This window comes from Copadichromis virginalis, linkage group LG22 (assembly GCF_057382275.1).
Source record: "Copadichromis virginalis isolate Kocher_CV1m ecotype Utaka linkage group LG22, C_Virginalis_male_GT1.1, whole genome shotgun sequence".
Classification (NCBI taxonomy): domain Eukaryota; kingdom Metazoa; phylum Chordata; class Actinopteri; order Cichliformes; family Cichlidae; genus Copadichromis; species Copadichromis virginalis.
In genome coordinates, this window is record NC_140638.1 from 14,314,315 (window position 1) to 14,339,277 (window position 24,963).

The 24,963-nt window shown below is 40.5% G+C and overlaps 1 protein-coding gene across 4 annotated transcripts in view; it reads right to left on the minus strand.

Annotated features, from left to right (window-relative positions):
• Positions 1-24,963, minus strand: part of akap9 (A kinase (PRKA) anchor protein 9) — a 69,324-nt gene that overhangs the window by 21,637 nt on the left and 22,724 nt on the right. For 3 of the 4 annotated variants that reach the window (XM_085446789.1, XM_085446790.1, XM_085446787.1), the window contains 18 exons: positions 24,469-24,531; positions 22,953-23,100; positions 22,708-22,778; positions 22,475-22,595; positions 22,181-22,278; positions 21,689-21,794; positions 20,902-21,124; positions 19,410-19,461; positions 18,234-18,569; positions 17,722-18,003; positions 14,948-15,075; positions 14,560-14,747; positions 12,331-12,563; positions 5,851-6,013; positions 3,620-3,714; positions 1,895-2,012; positions 1,225-1,263; positions 212-444 (listed from right to left, as the gene is read on the minus strand). In XM_085446789.1, the coding sequence (XP_085302915.1) occupies positions 212-444; positions 1,225-1,263; positions 1,895-2,012; positions 3,620-3,714; positions 5,851-6,013; positions 12,331-12,563; positions 14,560-14,747; positions 14,948-15,075; positions 17,722-18,003; positions 18,234-18,569; positions 19,410-19,461; positions 20,902-21,124; positions 21,689-21,794; positions 22,181-22,278; positions 22,475-22,595; positions 22,708-22,778; positions 22,953-23,100; positions 24,469-24,531 (2,697 nt within the window). The remainder of the gene's footprint in view (positions 1-211; positions 445-1,224; positions 1,264-1,894; positions 2,013-3,619; positions 3,715-5,850; positions 6,014-12,330; positions 12,564-14,559; positions 14,748-14,947; positions 15,076-17,721; positions 18,004-18,233; positions 18,570-19,409; positions 19,462-20,901; positions 21,125-21,688; positions 21,795-22,180; positions 22,279-22,474; positions 22,596-22,707; positions 22,779-22,952; positions 23,101-24,468; positions 24,532-24,963) is intronic. The other variant, XM_085446788.1, reaches the window with a different exon arrangement.

Here is a 24,963-nt window from a genome sequence, read left to right on the forward strand (position 1 = left end):
CAAATAATACCTTGACACCACTTGGTTGTAGGCAACGTGTGTAAGTTTTACTAAATTCTGACCCCTACTCTAGAAAGAGAAGTGGTTCACACAGGCTCATAGGTTCACTTTTAAGAAGCTGGAAATTTTTTTGCTTTGTTTTGTTTTAGAAACAATGACATACACGATTAAACGATACACGAGGTTAGAGGTTTTTCTCATCGTCACTTACATCCAGAAACTTCCTGTTCTTCTCCAGCTGTTTCTCCAGGGCCTGGATCTGCTGTCGGAGGTCCCCGCTCTCTGTCGTTCGAGTGCTCTCCAGCTCCATCACCCTGTTGACCTGCTCCTCCAGCTCCACCTCCAGCAGCTTCACCTGTTTCAGGAGGTCAGAGTTCTCCTTCTCTGCCTGCCTCTGCACGTCCACCTTCTCTTTCATCAGCTTCTCCGTCTCCTCCAGCAGGTCTGCAACGAAGGAAGGACGGAAAGTTAGGATCTACTGATTGCTGGTTCAGGTTTGATTTTGGTGATGGAAGGAAGTTGAGATGAAGAGTCTGAAGTCTGAGAGCCTTGGGAGTGAATTAAATGCTGCTTGCTTTGTACCAAAATAATCTACTAACAATCTAATGAACAACCCAGTCTTAATTTTCTACACTGTGGTCACCTTTACAACTGAATTAAAGGCTAGAATCAGACTCTTCCAACATTTTAATCCACTTCCAAACATGTCACCAAACATGATCCCCCATCTTTGCCCTTCTGCTGCCACCAGTGAACAACCCACACCGGTTCACCCAGTACCAAAACCCAGAAGATTAGTGCAAAAGTAACAGGGTGAAAAAGTACAAATGACAGGTCTAACACATGGACAGTCCAGACATTGCAATATCCATGCCCAATAAGCATTTACAGGCAGGGGGAAAGTACTCCATGTAGAGTTATAAAGATGAATGGCGATTAGGAAACAATGCCTACATAAAAATGTCGTCCATGTCATCATGCTAACGTGAGTGCCAACATTGACATTTAAAAATGACAAACCAGGACAAAAATCAATCAAAGTGAACAGCCGAAGCACGGGTTAGTGATTAGGACTGAGTGAGTTTATGAGCCCATAGCAAGCAAGCTCCAAGCTGTGCTGGTGAGTTGCTGGATTGGGAGGTTAGAGATGTAAAACAGCGTGACTCAGCTAGACAAATAAGAGAACATATAGACACGACTGAGCCATGCTCAAAGTGGACACACCTGCTTCAGGTGCTGCAACCATTGCAGCTTCAACTAGGCCTACAGGAGAATGAGAAAGCACAGGAGTTTAACATGCTCTTGTTTTTGTAATGAACAGGAAAACTCTTGAGATAAAGAATGGAAATAGGTGGAGACAGGATAGCAGTGCTCATCTGCCTGTGCCACAGTAGTAGGTTAAGGCTGTGGAAAGTGCGCTGTGAAAGGAAAGGTTCCTCAAAGAGCCCCTGTTTAATTTCTAAAATACATAATACTTACGTTTTTTGTTTTTATGAAAGAATACACTCACGGCACACCTTTTTTTGACAATACAGTGCAAAAAATTAGCTAATACGGTTATCAACATTGACGTTTCTTCAGCACTTCTTCAGCAAATACCTGAAAATGTGTGACGTGAAACAGTAGCAAGAGTTTAAGAAATCCTCAGGAGCTTTAATCAAACATTCAACAAATAAACATTTTATTGACTTGTTGATCTTTGATCTCTGTTCCTGTCATTGTTTTCACTAATTACAGCTCATTAAAAATTGATTTAATATAACCAAGTAACCTTTTGACCTCCAGACCAACTGGTGTTTAAAGTTCAGACCATGTTAACTTATTTCCAGCTGCTTTGGGTCATTTTAAAAACACACTTCCTTTATCATCATTAAGGGAACGCCGGGATACGTACGAAGCTCACGGGGCCCGGCGTCCTCCTTCATTGCGTCTTGTTGCCGTGACAGCAGCTCGCGCTCTTCCTGCATCTGAAACTTCTCCTGCTCCAACTCATGAAGTCGAGTACTAGTGACCTACAAGAAAACACAAAAAATGTGGGGCTGTTTTTTACGTTTGATATTCTACATTTGCCTCATTCATCATAACTTTTGGAGTTCAAAGGACAACGATTCACAATTTTATTTTAAAATAACCATTATTGTATTTGTCTAAAAATACTGGGTGATGCAGATGCTGTAATCTGTCTTTGTATCAGTCTTTGTTTTTTAATTAAATTGGAGCACATATTAGTCACTATAGCAGTAACAAGTAATCTTCCTGGGTCAACACAAACACAATCAGAAGCAGCATAAACACAGGGGTGATAAAAAGTTCTTTCACACATCAGCAATAAAGGGATAAAATAAATAACAGACTTGGCAAACAAGGTACACACATTGAAATCAAAATTGACCATTATTACTAGTGTACAGTGAGTGAAGTATTATTCAAGTCTGCACCACAACTATCATCAGTCTTCACAGACATGCTGAGTAACCCCAAGATGATCTGTTTCAGCTGCACTCATGTTTCCATCAACACAGGGTTGTACTACGAGAGCGGGATTAATGTGTCGAGCTTAAAGTCGGAGTTTTCACTTACACAAAAGGAAATGACACAGTTATATATCTTTTTTAGCTAGTTACATCACGATTATGAGTTTCAGTTTAAAATCAAGTGCCTCATTTTCACTAACATCACCAAGCTCAGCTTCAAAGTTACAGCAGAACAAACTGCAAGTGGCACTGTTACTATGATTTGCTAATAAGTCACTGTTACACTGCAAGAATTGCAGCTGCTAAAAACACAAAGAATAGCTAACAATCAATAATTAATCTCACTTTAACCTGCTGACAAACTAAAGACATTTTCACATCTCTTTCATTAGACTACAGGACAGCAGCCTTTAATACTTAAATGTGAAAAGTTTAAAGCTTCAGAGCTTGAATTGAAATGTTTATTTCACCGCTCTGTGCACTAAATCCCAAGATTAACGATTTTCTGCAGCATTCATTTCATGTTTTATTTGCAACAGTGTTGCATTTTACAGATTTTTTTTATCATCATTTTAATCAGATAATGTCTGTGACTCGACTAGGTGGCACTCATAGGATCAATTTGTGCAGAAGAATCATGTGACACACAAAACGCCTCTTTTTATGAGAGTATAGACAAAGCATGATGCAGAAATCCCCGCTTAACAGAGAAAGTTGATAACCACCGTCGTGACTGAGTTTTAGGTTTTGTAAAACCAGCTAATTCCAGGAAAGCCTGACTTTGTTGGGAGTGTGGTGGACGCAGCATGAACTACAGTACATGTCACTCATTAATGCATTTCATTTTGTGGCTCCATGGCACTAACAAACACAAACAAGCTAACTTAACACACAAAGAGGATCAGTTTTTACAGTTAGTTTATCATCGCTCTCAAGTTTCAGGGGCTGAAACCTGAACATAAAACATGAATATGCCACTAGTGCAGACCAGTACTATTAAATGACTTGGCCACAATTGAACTGAATTCAAACTTCTGCGTCACGTGTCACTGTGCTTACATCTGAGCCACTAATGTGCCAGAGGCAGAATTACACAATCATGGTGTCAAGTACTTAGTAATTGGATTAATATTTTTCCTCCTTACCTGCAGCTCTTGCTCGAGACTCAGTTGGAGCTCTTCCTTGTGACGCAACTGCTCCTCCAGCGCTGCCCGTTCACCCGTGTATCCATCAATCAGACCTGACAGTGGACAATGTGAGCAAAAACTGTTATAAAGGTTGCAGAAAGAGCTATTTATGCATATTCACAGCTTTTTGCTCTCTGATGAATTGACGGATCTACTCTAAAGGAGTTTCTTTGGGTTTTAATACTGGCACCAATTCAGATGAATGAGCATTAAGAAGAAGGATGCAATAAAATTACAGGTTACCAACAACACACGCACGCACGCACACCGACACACAAAACACATTGTATGTGCATATGTGCACGCTGAGGCACAAAAACACGAGTGAGAATGTCTGACCCATTTTGCTCGACATGAATATGTGACCGAGCTGTAAAACACAATGAAATGCTCTAAATGATCTACAGGTCACTAAGCATTATGCACCAGGAAATCAATTCAACTTCATAGACGCAAAAAAGGAGGCATTCACACACTCAAAACTGATAAGGAAATGTTTATTTTGTCCTGCTAGAGCTTCCGCGAGTCTATTTTCTGACTTGATGACAGCACTGAGAGACAGTAGGCGAGTGTCACCTGTGCTGTCAGGTGATTTTATCTCAGACATATCAAATTGAACTTAAGGTGTGTGTAAAGTTTGCCTAAGGAGGGATCTCTCCATGATCAGCAATCAAACTCACATGATTACTTGCTTTAAAATAACAAAAAACATCATTAACCAGATAAACGTAAGCGTCTTGGGAACCTGCAACCACATTTAAGGTGGCAAAGAATTACTGCACCACATCATCGTGATCTTACAGCTAATCTGACAAAGCATTTTTCCCCTGATTCAAACATAACAAAAGCAGGACCTGTTTGTGTTTTCATTGACATCTAATATGTTCCATCAAGTCAAGTACCTTTTGTCAATGCTGAACCTGTCTCTTGGGTTGATTCAAAACCAGTTTGAAAAGGCCACGCCCTGAGGTTTTAGCTTCATGGTTTATCCACACAATGGGGATTAGATTTTTCTTCTCTTTCACTTAACTGGTATGTGAACAAGAAGATGTCCAAAAAACACACGCTTAGCAAATTTCAAACACTCCCTTACAGAAGAAGCACCTGACACGACCAGAAAGGAACAGCTGCTCTTGTTTACATGATTGACTGAAAATTACCTCCCAGCTGTTTTGATGAATGAGACTTTTATGTGTGTATAAAGTGAGGATTAGTTGATTTTCTTTGAAGTTACTGCTGCTAAAAAAAAAAAGTTCTAAATGAGTTTTTCCACATCTAAATCAGGGGTCAAAGGACAGAAGGTGTCATGTGATGTACAGTTGCAAATTTATCATCACTGTTGCAGCCCTACCTATAAAAGTATGAAGTTATTTCATGACATCAAATATTTGCATCTCATCTAGGATTACTGAAAACAAACACTGCAACAGGATCTTCAAAAAAAAAAAAGAAAAAAAAAAGTGAGATTAAAAATGCGATAAACTCACCGCTGCTCACAGCGTCCACACAGCTAATCAGAAGGGAATAATTGTTGTACTCTACTGCTACCAAACTGGGCTTTAAACGACAGTGTAGTGGATGTAGTGGGTCCCGTGAGTTTCTGGTGTGAGCATGCATATGGGTGCAACAGCTGACCCTCATAGGGCAGCTGTCTCTGACATGGACAGCCAGGCCCATCGCAGCATTCAAACTACTCTACTGGACTTTAATAGCTTAAATATTTAAATTTGTTCTCTCGTGATTACTCTCACCACCATTCACAGTCCTTCATAATGTTGTTGTCACACAGATGCAATCAAATGTTCAAACACAAACCCAAAGACAGGCTCAGAAACAATAATTACCATTTGCTGAGTTCTCACCACAGATGGCCTCTCAAACAGCTGATCCCATCACTCCCCGTGACAGCCTCCAACCCCATGCACACATGCGTTTCCACTTAATGCAGCTCTCCCCATTTTCTCTAATCATTTGTCAGACTCACTTTATCACATCATCGATCAGAGTCTAAGAGGCTACTATAAAGGAAGTGTCCCTTACAAGGCCCACAAAGAACGAACGCTTCCCTGGCTCACATTAAAATTGATCAGCACTTAAATTAAAATGAAGCTATAGCTCAGTTCCTTCAGTCACTTTGTAAGAATCAACATAAATTAGAAGATTTTTCCTAAATAAAAGTAAAACCTCACCCTCCGCTCGGTGAAGTTCCAGAGCCAGCTGCTCCCGTGCCCGAGCCTCCTCCATCACCCTCTCCTGCAGCTCCTCCTGCTTCTGGAGGAGCTCGTTCATCTCCTTGTTGTGGCGGAAAGACTCCCGCATCAGCTCAGTCTGGGTCATCCGGGCATGTTCGACCTGAGAGGAGAAGTGGAAAGAGATGATCTTTAACAAGAATGAAGGCGTCTTTACAGTAACGAATCATTACTGTGAAAATGCACTATTTCATTAAAGCCCACTAATTTTACATACAACTTTAAATTTTCTACATCAGTGAATAGAAGATGATGACCAGGACATCTCTCATTGAAATGAAAAAGTTAAATTCTGGTTTGGACAGCTTGATGATTATTTTTATTGTGATATTATAATTGTACCCCACGTATAAAAGCATTTTAAGCCTCTTACTGCTGATGTGTGTGTCATTTTACACAGGTGTCAAATTGTGATAAACCACCTATATGCACATATTGATTAGAACTGACGTGCAGAGGAGGGATAATGGACACACTGGACATATCATGTTGAACATGCAGGAGGAAAATATGAAGATCACAGAGAAGATCCATGCATGGAGTGAAGGAGGACATGCAGAGGGTTGGTGTGACAGAGGAGGATGCTAAGGATAGGATGAGACGGAGGCAGGTGATCCTCTAAAGCAGGGGTGTGAAACATAAGGCTCGGGGGGCCAGAATCAGCCCAGCAAACTTCAATCCACCCCCAATAAACAACTTTGGAGAAGGTAAAAGAAGGCATAAATTTTGGACTTTTAACTATATTTTCAAAAGTTTTACAGCTTTATGTTTACAGATAAAAGATTTCCCACATGGGCATTAATTAGACACCAAAATAATTAGGCAATAATTCATCTTCTTTTTTTTCTTTTTTTTAATAATGGGAGGATGGGCTACACTGTATCCATTACACACTATTCATTGTACACATGGATACACTTTCTGTCATTTTACATATTTATTTCTTACAATTTAAGATGTTTTTCATTTCATTACAACATCATTTCTTTACAATTATACTTCTTTTTCTTATATTAAGGTATCTTGAGGATTAAATGTGTAGTGAAATTTCTTTACACTGACAGAAAGGGGATCCCAAAAGGTTGATTTTGTTCATCTGGACGTAGCATTTTCAATGGGAGAAACGTTTCGTCACTCATCCAAGTGACTTCTTGAGTCTCAGCTGCCTGCAGGTTTCCCCAACCTTTCTGAGACAGAAAGGGTAGTTTCACCTATGTGGCCCAATTACAAGGGGCTGTAAATTGCTCACAAAGTAAAATGAATTTGACATTCCTGCCCTAATTGGAGCAGCTGAAAGAAGAAGAAGATCCAGATATCGATAGGGCTGCCACGATTAGTCGACTAGTCACGATTACGTCGACTATCAAAATCGTCGACGACTGATTTAATAGTCGACGCGTCGTTTGAAGCTTTGTAAGATCCCAAAAGACGCAGGAATGAGTAGCAGGATTTAAGAGTGTAATAACGGACTGAAACAGAAGATGGGAGCACTGCATGTACAACGATGCCAGCTGCCGTTAAACCCCGAAGAAGAAGCTGTGTCCCAGAATTCATAGCGCGGCCCTGCTCAGTTTCCAACAATGGCGGCAGCTAGTTAGTTTTAATGTTACTCTTATTATTCTTTCTGGGTCACAAAATACACGTTTAACATATTTTTAGGCGAGAATGTAGCTGTGTAAACCTCAAATATCTGCTCAGTTTATCAAGACACCGCATATTTTCAAAAGCGCTCTGACGTTTTCGGAGACGTCTGTTACCCACTAGCTCGATAGCTAGCCGGGGGCTAGGCTAACTAGAGCCGTGAGAACACCGGACTCCCGGCAAATCATTTTCAAACCCACCGCCGTCTTTCGCTACTCAGGTTAAACATGATATATGAGTCACTTAGATAACTTTAAAAATGTTATTGTTTGGCTTTTTTAGTATTTTATTTGTTCCTGAGTAAATCGGTTTGGCTGAGATTAAAGTTATAGTTTTTACACAGCTGAATAAACGTCAAGCAGACAGCTGATTATCAGAAGTGTGAGATGCTCCAGAATTTACTCCGGTGTCCTGTTATATTTTAGATAGCAAGGAGTTTATTAAACTTCACCGAAACAATCTGCAAATTTCATTAAAATTTAATAAACTATCATCTTTTCTTTATTTTTAGTTAGCACATACCTTAAACACTTAAAGCTGTAAGCTAATGCTAGTTATATAAGAGCAGATGCTGCTGGTGCAATAAGCTGTACGTTTTATGTCCAATGGATCTGATTAGTCGACTAATCGCAAAAATAATCGGTGACTAATCGACTATCAAAATAATCGTTTGTGGCAGCCCTAGATATCGATTTGAAGTGTATCCATCAGTCTATTTAAGAATAAGATTGTCAACTTGTCCAACTTAATTTCACCACAGGGGTCCTGAAAGCTGTCCCAGCTGTTACTGACCTCAGAAACACCTGAAGCCAATTTAGAACAACCACACAACAGTGCTAACCACCATACCACTACACTGCCCATCTTTCAAAGGATTTACAGCAGAAACAAAAACTGGAAAATCAAATTAAGTATGTTCAAATTAAAAAAGTGTTGTGTAAGTATAACAACCATTACAAATGCTTTGACAACAGCGTTCAGCAGTGTCTGTGTGCAATGTTGTTATGATAAACTTCAACATGTGTGTTGGCATTGCGTAAAGGGCCAGCTAAAGCGAGTAATAAACTGTGGTTGTGTGCAGGATGTGATACAATAATTATATCATCCTTGTGCAAAGACCTGCTGGTCATGTGACAGAAGGCATATTTTTCTTGTGGACAGCTATGAAATCATTAAAACGCAATAAACCAGGAGCACACTACCTCATTCCACACTACATTTTCCATAGATTTCCATATCTCCCTGAGCAAAGGTCTGATTGTAAAATTATGGGAAGTGGTAACATGATCCTACCACAGAGAAGTTATAATCGTTTACCAAGTGTGCCTACGTGGAATGGTTCAACTCACACCTGAATATGTAGATCTGAACTACTGAGCTGTAAAGAGCAGCACAAACAACCTCCACAAGTATAATTTACACACAGTCCATCTGTGGGTTACCAGGTGTAAACTTACTGTATAAGGGGGAGTGGGCAGGGAGATTTTGGAGACGACTTTAAGGAGGTGGCCGCTAGTCCTGTGATTGACATGTGAAATCTGTGTCTGCACCACCACAGCGTTTTTCTCGTTCAGCGTGCTGCAAAATGGGAACGGTCGAGGAAGGGGTATGCGAGATTCCACCTCGTACACATCCTTGTCCTCCCCTTCGAGCCACGTGCTGCTCTGCATACTCGAGTTCCAGTAAGAGCGATATGAATCCATGGTAGACGACGTACGGATGATGGGAGAACCTCACTTTGAATCTTATCTGAAGTCATCAAAAAGGATTTCCAGGTGCTGTTATCCGTCAGGCTGAGCTAGGCAAACTGAGAATGACAATGAAGTCCAGCGGGGGATGAAGGCGTGAATAGTGTTGTGGATAGCTCCAAGCAACAGTTTCTATGTGTTTGGTACGCTCAGCAGAAGAGTAAACAATCTTTGGAGGTGACATTCACGTCAGCTCAATCACATACTTTCTGGTTGAGGTAGAAAGAAATCCAGGTAAATGCTGAGAGAGAAAATCATCCGGTGAGGGTGAGGATTTTATGATCCTACTAGAAAGTGTCATCCTCGGCAGCAGGTGGAAGTCATTTCTGGGTCCAGCAGGTTAAAGAGCATTCCTGACCGTGACTGCAGGAGGTATGTAAACACAAAGACAAGCATTTCTTTGCTCTATGCCTTCTTTAAAGCTCCCCAGCCTTCTCTCTGCTCTTCTTTTTCTTCGAAGTGAAACCATATCATACCGCTCAGTGAAGCTCACACCCCCACATCTGCTCCCGCCTGCTCTCCTCTCCCTCCACTCGCTTTCTCTCTCTGGAGATTCATTAACAATACTATGCCGCTGTAGCAACCCAAACCTGCCGGGAAGCCTCCCACTGGCCCCCTTTTTAATTGTTTAGTCCGAGCAGCAGTCGGCCAAGGGTGAAATGACAGCGCTCAGATCTGTAGTCACTCACTCTTTCCTTCTTACTTCCTTCTAGGGTTGCTGTCATTCCCGCTCCACGCATGCTCCCGTGCTCTTACCATAATATCCCTCACTACTCTCCTGTCAGGCGAGGTTTAATTACTACCAGCGAGAGATACTCTCACACTGCTAAACTTCCTTTACCCATCTCTACGCTTCTGCCACAGGGGGGAAAAAAAGAAAAAAAGATTCAAATCCAAACCATCCAAAAGCATTTTCAACAGACGAGGGCACTTTTTCCACTTCCTACATTCATTACAGAGAGCAGGATACTGCTGGGGGAAAAAAAGTGGGAGGGAAGCAGGTGTGGCTTCAATCCTTAGAGCCAGAGGGCTAGGTAGACTTGCAAATAGATCTCACACACACACACTCCCTATACACAGAAATAACCACAGACAAAACACACTCCCTTCAGAAAGCTGTCAAACCAGATTCCTTTTCCTGTGCACAGCAGAAAAAAAAAAAAAAGCAATTAAGGCTTTTTGACACGCTGCCTCTTGGTCAAACCTAAAGTAAAGTCTCCATTTGTAGAGTCAACTTTTGAATTTGCTGCACACGAGCAATTTCCACATCTCGCCCACGTATAATGGGAGTGGGCAATAACCACGCAAACACCTTCCCCAGGCAAACAATTTACAGCAGTTGTTCAACAGACAGTTAACATTCCTGATCGGGCTTGTTACATCAATCCAAGACATGATCACTTAGCACCAGCCAGAGACAAGACAAATGAACACAGGATCAATAGCAGCAGGAAAATCACTGAGACGCCATTAGAGGCTTTGTTGATTACAAGTTTATGGGAGCGATTAATTGCATGTACTTGGAGAAGTACACACAAATTAAAAAGCAGCTTGTAGAAACTTCAGTATTTCTTTACCGGAGAACAAATAAGGATCATTTTCACCTTGTAGCAGTTTCTTAACTACCTTTATAAAATTATTTGGTCTATATGATGCCAGAGAATGGTTAAAAGTAACTATTTAAAATTACTAGAGCACATGTTTCTCTGTTAGAAGAGTTCTGGTATTGCTGCTTAAAATTATTTGGTAACCCAAATTATTACTCTTAACAAAATTTGGAGAATATACCCTTTGAAAAAACAAACAAACACGCCAAAACCCCTAACAACCAGTGATTCCATAAATAACAGTGTGGTGTAAATGGATGCTAAAACAACAGCCTGAAATTTCTTTAAAGCTATTTTTAGATTGCCACGATAAAGCTCACTCGAGCATGAATAACACATGAATTTCAGCCGCTGGGGTGATACACTGTGCATTCAGTTACTGTAACACGCTCACTGGCCTAGTTAGACTGGCCTCGTCTCTGCGTGTTGTCACAGGATATGCTCTACGTGGATGGCCTAAGGGGAGGGGGATGGAGTTGTTCTGGTGGAACTGGACTACGATAGGCTGGGAGGCCGGACAAAAGCTCTGTGTAAATACTCCTCGTATCTGCAGGCAACCGCTGGGAATGAGGCTGCTCTTTTGTGTGCACGAGTTTCTAGACAGGACAACTTTGTTGCCAGTCACATTCTGCCACCTCATCCCTATTATGTCTCCATGAACAGGAGTAGAACGAGAGAAGGGGAGCGGGGTGACGGAGTTGAGTGTGTGCATTTAAATACTTTGACAAAGCCTACATGTGTCACTGGAGCTTTCTGTTTATTGGTAACTTTTAGGGACATAAACACAGGGTGATTCATGAGGGATTGTTCTGAAACCTGAACCCACAGAGAACCAGTTTCACTGGACAGAGGACAATAAGCTAGGGCAAGGTGTCAAAATGAGTCAGAGCAAGAAAAATGTCAAATATTAAAGCTTGTGGTCTCTTGCTAAACTTTAATTTATTATCACTTAATGAAGGCTTAATTAGGAGAATGATACCTCTGGTTCCCTGGAAATGGTTTTTATGAGTTGGTTTGCTAATTAATGAAATGTACTGAGTTAATCGGTTAGTTAAAGAGGTACTTTTGGGGGATTTTTGATCTTTGGAGCAAGCCACATGAGCCGTTTCCCCTTGTTTCTAGCCTGTATGGTAAGCTAACTTCCTGCCAGCTCTTCCCTCATATTTAGGGAGCAGTACTCGTCTTCTTTTGCAAGTCTCAGGATGCAGAGAGTACCAGTAATATTAAAAAGATCAAGCATTGTTTGGGCTTTTTTATTATTATTATGCATGCTTAAATAATTTTTTTTATTATAATTGGGTTAAAAATAACTAAATCTGCCCATTAAGATAAGACTCACAGGTGAGCTACCCAATAAAAAAGTTAATAAATGAATGGAAGGGGACAACTCAAATCATTAACAACCAACAATGCTTGGGGTATACCTGGTTAGTGGTATCAGTGATGGCCATCAACATTTTCTCCAGAGCTGTCTGCAGTCGGCTGCTGATTCCCATTAAATATTCCTCGTTCTCGAGCTGAGGCCCTGGCCCGAGCAGCAGACTGTCCATCATCTGCTGGGACACTTCCAGACCCTCAGGAGTCTTCATCTCTCTGGACCACATGCTCACATTGTCTGCACCAGTCTCACCGCCCTGTAAACGTCCTGAAGTATAACCTGGAATTTAACCAGAGCAACAGAAGGCAGAAATGCATCATGTTTGTTTCAACGTGTGCATATTTTAAGTTAAATCTAATAGTCTGTATCTAAAAGTTCAGTTAGGGCCTGAGTGGTGCCTAATTTGAGATTAACCAAAGTACTGCGGGGAAGCAACATGGACTCACAGATGCTAAGTAAGGACGCAGCAGTTTAAAGCTTCATGTTTGGTAAGCATTAAAAATGCTAGTCATATGCCAAAGAGTGCTAAATATATAACCAAAATAAGGGTGAGCGTGCACACATCATCCAGTTCAAACCGGGTCCAGCACACTCGCATAACTGCCCGTAACACAGCTGACAGATTATGTAACTCACATTATGTTATTAAGCTCATAATCACACAGTATCATGACAGCAGAAGAAGAAGGCAGCGCGACATAAAGATGCAGCACAACAGGACAAAGCAGCTTCTGAAGGACACGAGCCGGTTTTATTATGACGCTGGTTTCTCTAATTGTAACCACAAAAAAAATGTGTGGAACCCAACTGGCTCTGTTCTTAAATGAAAGACTTCTTATGCAACCTGGGAACAAAACTTGGAAGAGTTCACACTGTGGGGGGTAATGCAAAACAAACTAACAGAAAAGTAAATGAATTGATGTGGCACAAAAACACTTAACGCGCTGTAGTTGCTGTGCAACACGGGCACACTTATGTGTGGTGTTTTGTGACTTTTACAGGCATTTGTTGCTCAATTGTGTTTTAAATATGTTTTCATTAAAAAGGGGAAATGAGATAAAGTGCTGTCACGGTTGCATATATAAACGTCACACAGGTCGGTGATTCACCAGCTCCAACTGTTTTGCATGAAAGTATGTGATAAGACCAACCCCGATCTACCGTGCATACACGACTGGCTGGACTTTATGACCGATATCAGTCATGGGACAACAAGCTTTTGAGAAAACTTGTGCAATAAAAAAAAAAAAGACTTAAGTGTTACGTTGAATGCCTCCCAGATAAGCACAACCATACTTTTTAAAAATACTATTTGGCTTTTTATTCCACTTTGACCTGCAATCAGCAAAAGTCTGTTATAATAGGAATTTGTACAAAAGTGCCAAGAATGTGTTGTAATCCTCAGTGTCCTCTTTAGAGGTAATATTTCCCCCCAAAAAATAAAGTAAGAAGAATAAGGATTATACTCGCTTGTGGTCTCCACAGACGGGTATTATTATAATGTTCTTATTATAATATTTCTCAGTCTGTTTGGAGAGTGCAGGCATACGGGCGGACATGTTTAGTGTCTGTGCAGTGACAACCTGAAATGCATGCATGATAAAGTCTAACATTGGACTTACGCCAGGTTAGCCAAACAATCGTCTAACCTCTGATGTCCTATTGATGACCTGCAGGTCACTGATTACTATGAGCAGCTATGTTTTTTAGGAAGTATCAAAATAACAAATGAATCCAGGATCTAAAGTTAACAAGAGACTGTGTTGTGCTTAGCCTCCATGGAGACATAACCCTCACCTTTAATCATCCATTTAGGTCAATCTAATACTTTTCTAACACCTCAATTATACGACCATCAGCACTGTTATCTGCATCTGATCGCATTAAATGTTCGCTTGCCAACTTTTTCCACAGAAGGCAACATCTCCTTGTTCAGGCACATGGTACTGCATTTCCTATTAATCACAGAAGCAATTAAATTGCAGCTACAGATGCTAAAATAACTGGATGTAGTGTTATTGCTTTATTTTGTGTTTTGAGCGAGACTAATCAAATTTGAAATTCAAGTCTAGAGTTTTAAAGAAATCTCAAGAAATTAATCAGTGTCGTTTTTGATGATGACTTTCGTACTACAAGGTCAGCTACTATCAGCAGTATTTTTAGTCCAAACACATAATCATATTTTGAAGTTTTGCAGTCTGCTCTTTCACTTGTTTGTTTTTGGCTAATAACTGGATTCAGTATTGAATTACTGCTGAATCTTGATGTTGCTCACCTGTGTTATAAAGTCGGAGTGGCTCTGTATTGGCTGACTGTGTGGTGGAGTGGGGAAGTTGTGCTGCACCGGAAGCATCACGCAGACTCTGCATGTGGAGGCCCATCGTTTCCTCTGCTGCTGCTGTGGTCTTCAAGACTTCAACCAGCACCTGACTGAGCTTCATGTTGGCTTTACGCAACAAGTTTCTAAAAATCATCAGAAGATGAAGAGTTAGTACTAAACTCATAAAAAAAAAAAAAAAACTGAAGAGGAGTTCACATGTGAACAACTGGATAGATAAATATGTGTGCGGCACTCAGTCAACAGGCTATCATAAAAACAAACTGAGCATCTGTCCACACAACAGTGATGTGTTGATACTGAGAAAGCATGAATGCAGAGGTACCTCTCAGCCTCTTTATCAGAAGAATCTTCGTCGTCCTGTGAAGACCGTTTGCGTTCATCAGCCTTCGCTGTTCCCGACCCGCCTGGATCATCATCGTCCTCTGCTTCTCCATCACCGCCATCTTCCTTCTTTAAGGGTTGGACGGGCAGCAGAGAAAACACAGACAGCAGCCCCGTCATTGCAAAGTTTCGGCCGCGTAAACACTCCTGAAAACTCTCGACAGCAGCGGAGAGCGTGCTGAGCGTGCGCGACCATTAGTAAAAGTGAATTCAAATCAGGCCCAGCAAGGCGCACATAGACACACTGGCCTTTTTACAAGCGCACACAAAGACACACTTTAACTCCCTTGGAGCTGAGAGAAACACTACTATCTTTGTGCTGCTATGGCAACAGGTGCACCTGAGGCACAAAGACTGGCAGAGGCGATAGCTCCACCTCCTGGAAGAGCCGCAGTAATGCGAAGTTTATCCCATCGTTTCCCCCAAACAAACAGTTTATGGGATCAGTTTACTAGTTTGGCTCAAATCATAAGTGACAAACCAAAATAAATAAATAGTTGGAGACATCATCTTTCTGCAAAACTGCTAACTAATGTGGATCCAGACATTCTACTGGACTGATTACATGCCAGGTGTTAATGTAGTTTGCAATACGAGCGGAAGTTATTTAAACTATTTCAGCACATGTTTTGCATGCTACTGTTTCCTAATATTCTTTAGTAAGAACACAGCACTGCACACTGTGACACCTGAAAACAGGAAAATGCATTTAAGGCACTGACACTGAAACCAAGGTCAGACTGTGAGTGTCTGTGGTTTGTTGTAGAATATGCAAACTACCCTAGTCATCTATTTCTGAGTATTACAAAAACAAATTTAAATGGATTTTTTAAATTCTTTTCCTAAATGGAACCACAATTAACAAAGCTGGTTTAAAAAGTAATTGTACAATGTCTCGGTCACTCCAGGGAAAACGCTGCGTGGAGACAACAGCACAACCAGAGCTATTGCTACCTTGTGTTATGAATTTGAAAATCTGTTGCCATCTATAGAAATTCACATTAGCTAATAGCATCCAGTCCAGTCAGAACCTTCTAGATATGAAACAGAGACTCAGATGGTTTAATTTCAAACCCCCTCCTTCCCCCAGAAAAACAGGCAGTTGGCAAGGCTGCTTTTAAATAGGACTACAACCAGAACATAACCAGGGTAACCAGCTGAGTGTGGCCGACTTGTCTACTTTTCTAAATTACCCAGAAATTATTTGCAAACGTTCACACTGTCTGAGAGTGATTGCAGTCAGCCTGAGCCAGACCGACCGTTTGGAGGCAAAACGGCTCAACTTTTCATTGTAATTGCCATGCAATCAGAAGTGGTCAACCAAAGGCCACGAGTATTGCACACTCAACGTCTGAGTAGTCAGCTTGTAATTAGTCTCTAAAAGCAAAAAACACTAGATAGTAACTGATCTTTTCTAGTTGTGTGGAGGTTGATATTTTTCCAATTTCAGTCAGACTCTGGCTGAACCAGGGATCTCTTTTGCACAGAATTCATTGATATAATAAACAACTGATAAATATGCATTAATCTAGAAGATATATATATATATATATATATATAGATAGAGATATTCTCTGCTATAATATGAATATTTATATATTAGAGCCATTGCCTATATTTTGTGAACTTTGTGATATATTGTATTATTTAATTTAGTTTATTTAGTTACTGTTCTAATTGTCTTGGAGCAACTGTAACCACATAATTTCTTTAGTGATTTAGTGAGTAAAGTATTCTGATTCTGAAAATTGTACTTTTGAGATTAAACGGAAAGCTTCAGCATCACAGTTTGTAAATAGACCGACTGTATGTTTTTAGGCTGAAAAGATTTGCCTCTATCAAAAAAAAAAAAGAAAGAAAGAAAAGTTTTTGCTATTTATTTCTGTGGATCATTAAGATGTGGATCATTTCCACATCTTAATTTAACTTTGAAAATGTCTCTGCAAAGACCCAAAGTAAATACCATAACACATATGAATAATTTAAGGTCCAGATGCATTTTTCTCATCATTACAGTTATTTTAAACCACTTACTGTTGTGCATGAACGTTTTTTTTTAAGTATTTTTAAGTAGTTTTTTTTTTTTACTATACTATATTAGAGAGTGGGCTGGAGTAACTCGTACCACAAGGAAAACTCAAAATGACAGCCTCTGCTATCACACAGTTAAAGCTTAATCATGCAGTAAATGGCTGGTGAAGGCAGGAGGAGTGCTTTGAAAAATAACATTATATTCAATCAGCACATGGAAATCAGGGCACGCAGGGTAGATAGTTGATGAAACTTTACAAATTTCATAAATTACAGCATCATTTGACTAAAATACTTAAAAACTATTTTTTTTAATGAAGTAGGTGTGTGTATGCAAAATGTGAAACTATATTGTAATACAGAACCAAACTGCTTCCTCCACATTATTGATTAAAGTTCTGCATATAAAAAAAATCCCAGATTCAGGAACAAAATTCAAGCTCATAGTTCTCAGGTAAGAGTAGCCAAAAAGCAATACTACTCTTACTACTTAAAAAAAATAAACGATATATAACGTAGATTCAACCCAAGAGATGCAACACCTGAACTGTGACATGGTACATCTTGAAATTAATGACAGCAGCAAATAAGTCGGTCAGAGGGAATAAATGTATGTGTGATGTTGGTTGAAAGTGGAGAGCAGATGCACACATTGCATATGACGGCTGAGTAGATGACACTGACCTGCTCAGGTCCTGATTTTGCAGATTTCTGCAGCTCCTCCTTTAACTTCCTAATCTCAGTGTCCCTCTCTACGAGCTCCCTCTCCAGTCTCTCCCTCTCAACTTCTTCCAGCCTGCTGCCTGCAGTGAGGGAATCTCTGGGAGTCGGCTCCTCTTTCTCCCCGTCCAACAGCGCCTCCTCGTCCGACTGGGTCTGCATGGAGGAGCTTGTCTCACGGGCACGCTTGTTGATTCGAGCCAGCTCAGTCTGCTGTGCAAACTCCACAGACATCTGAACTATAGCCTAAAAAACAAAAACAAAAAACCCATGGGTACAAAGACATTTTCTTCATGATTTTGTTTAATGTGAGACACAATGGAGATCTAAAAGTTTCATTTTTGGGGTCCACAAACTACACTATAAACGTCCACGACCTGAGGATCAAGCCTCTGAAAACAAGATCACACCAGTTGATCTCAGGGGCTTTCTCGACCTGATATTTGCACAAAAACTCATAATACATGTCCACATACTCTGGCGACTTCCTCCTCCACTCTCTCTCGGTGTTGCTTCTCTTCCACAGGGACCTGCGCGGCTACCCCGAGGCTCTCGGTGGAGCTTCCAGCACCGCTGATCCCGTTGAGATCCTGCTCTCTCTCTGCTCTGTCTCCCGGTCTCCCCTCCTGTTCCCTTTCTTCTCTCAGTTGCCTCAGCTCATTGCTGTGCTGTTCTTTGAGAGCGGCGACTTCTTGGAGGTACTTGTGATAGAGCGCTTTCCTCAGTGCCTGCAGTTGTGCTGTCAGGCCTGCAGACCTGACAGATCGGGACAGCTCCACATCTTCCTCTGACAAATCCTCCCCACTCAGCTCCTGAAAAGAGTGAAAGAAGTCAGAAAGTGTACAACAGCAGCAGTGTGTTAAAACGAAGCAAGCTGTGAAGATTTAAGTAATGAAAGTTCCTTAAGACAGTTCCTGAAAAAACCAACTCCTCTAGGTAAGCTCCCCCCATCCTTCATCCACTGCTAAATACAGCATTTTGTTCTCCCTGCCTCCCAGACATGATAAAGAGATAAAGCGATGTCTTGCGTTACAATACAGAAACACTTTCCACTAACACACTACCACTCTGTCTTGTGATGAGACATTCCTTGTCTATTTCACAGTCATTCGCCTTCCTTGCCGTCTTGCTGCAAGCTAGACGCTTCAAATCAAAAACATACAACATCGGAAAGTGCCTGATTTTTTCCTCAGTTTATCCCCACTTCTGTCAATCTTCCTCTCTTATCTCTGTGTGAGGATGTGAGAGCCTGAAAACATGAGCCATGCAGTTTTGAGGTCAGAGGGAGTAAGAATGACAAACTGAGGAAAGAGAGAAGTTGAAATGGCTTAAATGGACCGCAGTTCATTCACGCAAGACAGAATCCTCCTTTCATGCAGCCACCGAAACTAGAATACGCCCGCTTGGTTAAAACGGCGTTATGCAACATCCAGCCCCTTTTAATCGTTAGATATAGGACTAACTCTCGATGCTGGTTGTGGAACTGAGGCGGGGGATTTAGGGCACGTTTTACCCTGAAGGCTTCAACTGTTCCCTCCTATCCACCCTTACTGTCATAGCATCTTAATGCAAGTTCATATTTCAGCTTGTATTACGATATGCTGCGTGTGACGTGGAAGACTTAGGAAGAGGGTGAAGTGGGGAAACCAAACCTTTAGTTCCTCTCTGTGCTCCTCCATCCTCTCAGAGCCGGACTCTGGAACACTGGAGAAGCAGAAAGACAAAATGCAAAGTCAGCATCGACTGTGACGTAAAACAAGTTTAAAAGTTTAAGAATGACAGCTGAGTGTGTAAAGATGAGCACCTCTGAGACAAAAAAAAGGGGGGTATTCATTGCACTGTTCAGATAAAAAAAATAGTAACAAAGGAGAACCGTCAACTCAAGTTTTATTACATTATCATTGAGCCTGCATGCTTTATCTATCATTTCACACAAACGTTGTATCTTTGTCCAAAAATGTATGTAAATGATCTTTTCAATAATGAATAATGAGGCTAACAGATAAAATAAACAAAATTAAATATGCTGCAACTCATCATTTTTGCTTTTTAAAAAAAGGTTTACAAGAAGTTCATTAAGTCAAACGCTGCTGATGTAAATTTACTATTTATTTTAAAATAATGTTTAGAAACAAAAAAAATAAAATTACTGAGTGTAACCCTGCCCCTATGGAGTAACGGAGTAATTTAAGTAAAGATATATACGTAAGAATAATTTACTTGGATATAAAATTGTGACTGAATTCCACATCTCTGGAAATCTTTTATTAGACTTAAGTCAGGAGAGGAAAACAAGCTTATATTTACAATCTCAAACAGTGGAGGGCAGCAGCGTCTTAGTTATAAAAGAAAAAGAAAGAGACTGATTTCATGCATTAAAAATATATAAATATGTATTTAGTTTATCATATCTCTAACTCAAAGTATGTAGGAAGCATGAGCTAGCACATAAAGGCTAACTTTACTGCCCCGGAAACCAAAAGCTGGATGCGTGAAAACGGATTGATGGAAGACACAGGATATATAGAGTTCAGAGATTATGTTTGAGATGCAACTGCTTACAATTTGGCCACAAGTTTATTTAATTAAAGAAAATGGCACTTAGCGTGTGGATTTCTTTTTTTATTGCCTCCCTTCTCTCTGAAAACCACTTGTAAAGGCTGACAAGGTACTTTCACATGTTTGTGGGCAGCCTAGTGAATATTTCATTAGTTAAGGCTTTGTTGTCAACTGAAGTGGGTCAGGTAGCTTCCACGTGCTGCACAGGATGTGCACACCAGCTTGTGTTTGAAGTTATCTTTAGTACAGTCACTCATGTCACTTTGTCTGTTCAGACTTGACATACACAAACTCGGCCAACTGAGCATTAAAATGAGTCCGTGTGTTTCAACGTAAACACGAGATGTTATCAGCGCAGCTGCAGTGCTGTTTAAAAACTAAAAAGTCTCACATGAAACAACAATGGAGTGTAAAGTCATCTATAAAAATTAACTTCGGGGTTTTAAATGTTTTACAGGTTTTTTTTCCCCCCAGTGAAAAATATCTTATGCCTTGTTTTTATCTGTGCAAGTTTTCTTCACAAACTAATTTGTCTTAAAATGCGTATAAACATTTAAATAGGGTCTCACTTAACTGGCGCATCACCTGTATTGGGTGGTGACCTCCTGCAGTCGCTGCTGCAGCATGAAGAGCTCCGTTGCGTATCGCTCCTCCGTCTCTGTGGCCTGCTGCTGGTAGTGAGCTCTGAGACGCTCCATCTCTTGCCTGTGACTCTCCTCCAGCTTCAGCTGCTTCTCCTTGGCCTCGGCCTTCAGCCTCTGCAACTCCATGGTCAGGGAAGTAGATGCACCGGGCAGCTCCTCCAGATCTAATCGATACAGAGGTGAAATGTGAAACTAGAAAGCATCAGAGATTTAAATTGATTAGAAGATACTTTTATGTCTGTTCTGGGAATGCAGCCTGCTGCAGTGCCAAAAGCCTACATGCATATATCTAGCAAGAAATGAATGAGCAGAGAAATAACTTGGTCACAATAACATTTACAGGTAAAAGATAAACTAAATATTTCTGGACAGAAGAGTCAAAACGTTGTTTTGCTGTTTACTGCATTGCATTTGCATTCTTTTATACACATTTGAGAAACAGTCTGAATACAAAGCAGTTTATGCAAAAATTAAAATGCACCATGTAACCAGGACACCAGCTCAAAGTATGAGGGACCTTCTGGGCACAAAAATCATCACACACTTCAACAGCACAACTCTGCAACACTTTAAAGCCTGCAGCTGCAGACAGCTTACAAGAGAACGAATAATAGTGATCCTAAACCTGGGATCTTTAAGATGTATTATTATTATTATTACACACTTACATGAGCTTTGACATATAATAGCGTTTAATTTTTTATCAGAAAAATGAACTCCAGATTTACCTTTGCTTGCTGAGGGGCTTAAAGAGGCGACCTGTTCTCGGAGATCAGAGATCTCCTTCTCACTGTTGCTCTTCAGCTCACTGAACGCTGTCTGCAGTTCATTCATCTGGAAAACAACAGATTTAGTGGGGCTCTTCCATGCATACTTTAATTTTTACTGCTCCTCAAAACAAACACTTCAGAGCTATAAAATATTATTTCCCATATAGAATAATTTCCATAGCAAAACCTTTTACTTTTCAGTTTTATACTAACATAAAATGATACAGCACAATTCATGCACTGATGCATGCAGTCCAACCTGCTAATTAAGAAATTTCACAGCCAATGAAACTACATAAACAATTCTCATTATTTCTGCTGTGAACATATTCAAATATTTGATAATGAAATATTTGATTGTGATAAAACAAAAGCTCAAAGCTTGGCTGGAATTAGCTTGTAGTGTAGAACTGAAGCACAGCTTGTGGCTGCGGGTGAGTAAGTTTCTACCTTGTTCCCATCGTCTCTCAGCAGAGCCTGGAGCTGTGAGAGTCGACGATGTTCCTGCTCAATCCTCTCTCTGACCTGCTGAAGCTCTCTGTAAAGCTCTAAAAATAAAAAGAAAGAAAAATAAAAAGAAGGGTTACATTTTGTTTTTGTATCCGAGTGTGCACCTGCAGCGGGTGAGGTAAAAGCATTTAGTAGCCACACAGTAATTAACGGTGACCCCGTGGTGCCGCATTCAGGAGACTCATGTGTTTTATTACATGCAATATTTGTTTAACGTGCTCGTTAAAAGCGTACCTCTGGCCTCCAGGATCATGGAGGTGGAGTCACTAGTTACTGGTTGTTCCTCTGAAGTGAGCGGCTTGCTCTCTGCATCGACGCTCACCAAAAACTTTTCACCAAAGATTTTTCGAAAAGACTAAAAAGAAACAAAGATGAGGCTGAATGAGATAATAATGAAGCACCACACTTTCTTTTTTAAAAAAAGGGCAAGGATTCACCAAATTCAAATATTATTCCTTAGTAATTACCAGAATAATCGCAGTGCATTCTTCAGACACGGCTTGCATCACATCCTGGTATTTGAAGCTTTTTTGTTCATCTAAGAAAAACAAGCACAAAAATTATGTAGGTAATATAAAATCATAAAGGTTTTGATGTGTAACTATAAGCAGGCAGTATTAAAAACAAAATCGTGGAGGACACATGAGCCCATCAGATTGCTGCTCTGCTTTGCCACAAACACAGATGCACACAAAGCTCTCTATCTGCTCACCCTGCGCACCGCGATCTTTCAAGCCCTGCAGCTGCAGCTCCAGAGAGCGTGTGCGGGCATCGGTCTCCTCCTGCAGCAGCTCAAACTGGGCAGCGTGGATCTGAGACAGGCTAATGCGCTGGGCCTCCATTTGCAACCTGCACTCACCCTTAAAGCAGGAAGAAGAGATCATCTCATCAACATCAAATAACCCATAATGGGATGTGTCTTTTCATACAGATATTCAGTATATGTATGCTATTAAATATATATACACACACAAGTACAGAATTATGATATTTATATACAAAGGAAAAAAAGAGAATTAAATATAATCACATATCAGTTATAATTGACCACAAATTAAATTATGCAGAATACTACATTAATGTAATAACCAGAAGACATAAATTATTAAATAACATAACGCCAGCAATCATATTTGTTTGGCGGAGCCGTGATACGAGCCATCTGTGTTTAGGATGTGAGGTCTGCTATTATCACTTCTTTAACGAGGAACAAAAGGCCCACGGTGAGGCTTCTCTCTCTAATTATGCATCGTGCATTAGCACAAACTCATTATGGTTACACACTTGTGAACCTGCGATTCTGTTACCTTTGATGTCAAACGTTTTAAAGTGCACTCTACATTCTGAACAGGGTGTACTTTAATGACGCCATCTCCCCGTTCGCACTACACCTGACGGATGCAGAGCAGACTCTTTTCAAACCTGTAGCTATGCAGATGCTGCTGCTTAAAAACATGCAGATGAGAGATGGTCAGTGCCTAACAAGCAGATGGCAGCTGTGCTATTATGTGACGCTGCTACAAAATGACATATTTTTACTCCAAATACTGAAAAAGGAAAAGCTCAAATATATAAAACAATTCCCATATTTGTTTTTAAGAGACTTGCTAAAGTGGGAATGGAGTGGTTTTATTAAGAAGTAGTCTACAGTCTAGTTCCTAATGTTAAACTGAGGTTTTTACATGTTTACAGAGATTTTAGGAGCATATTTTTTTGCACAGAAACCTGCACACTTTGTTAGCTTCTCTCTTCAGCAACCGCCTCGGGTACTGTCAAGGATTATCCCCAGCTGCTCCCTGACATCAAGGACCATTTTACTTTGAGAAACAGACTTTCCCCCCCTTACTGTATTCCTTACAGCATGCTTTTCCTCTGATGACAATTTTTATTTTCAATTTTTCGTGAGGCCGTCTGATACGACTGCTGATGCAGAGTTTATTTTTCATTTTGCCTGGTGAAAATTTTCTGCCTACACAACAAGCACATCCACTTGATAATTTGAGGCACGTCGAGTGTGGAAATGATCAAATCTCGTTGCCTGTACCTACTCGTGAACAGGAGGAATTTATTCATCAGACGGGTGTAGGATAAAAGCACAGGTTGCACTGTACTGCAGCTGTATGAGTGGGTTGTTTTTTAAAAAATATTTTGACCTTTACATCGCGCTGTTTGATGCATCAAAGCAACTGAAAACCAAAAGGCAAGATGTGAGCTTAAGTGACATTTACATGTTCGGTCGGCTCTCCCTCGACAGCGTGCTCCGAGCCTCCGGTCGGCCCATGTCCGCTCACCTAAAGAAGCAAGCAAAGTAAATGTATTGTAGTTTTTAAAGCTGATATTTTCCCACAAGCGCTCACAAATAAGACAGCGATGAACAGAAATGTAAGATGCACTGCTATGGATCACTTCCTGAGTGGGAGCATGGAGTACATCTAGTAACTCTTTCCTAAAAGTATCCACTACACTTTACAAAGGATGCAGGGATTTTATAATCTCCTGTTTAACCCAGTATTAACTCTGCACAGAACATCAGTAAAGTCCTTTAAATAGAAATGTGGCTCTTACACTGCAAATCAACTACATATCTACTAAAGTAAAACTTTAAAGTGCTGCGTTACATTTTTAACCCTTGCTTTTTTTGTATTTTGGGGGTTTTGCATGTTTGGCTTTTCCAACCCAGGAGGTGAGAGAAACTAATGACGAGGCACAGATGTGAAAATGGC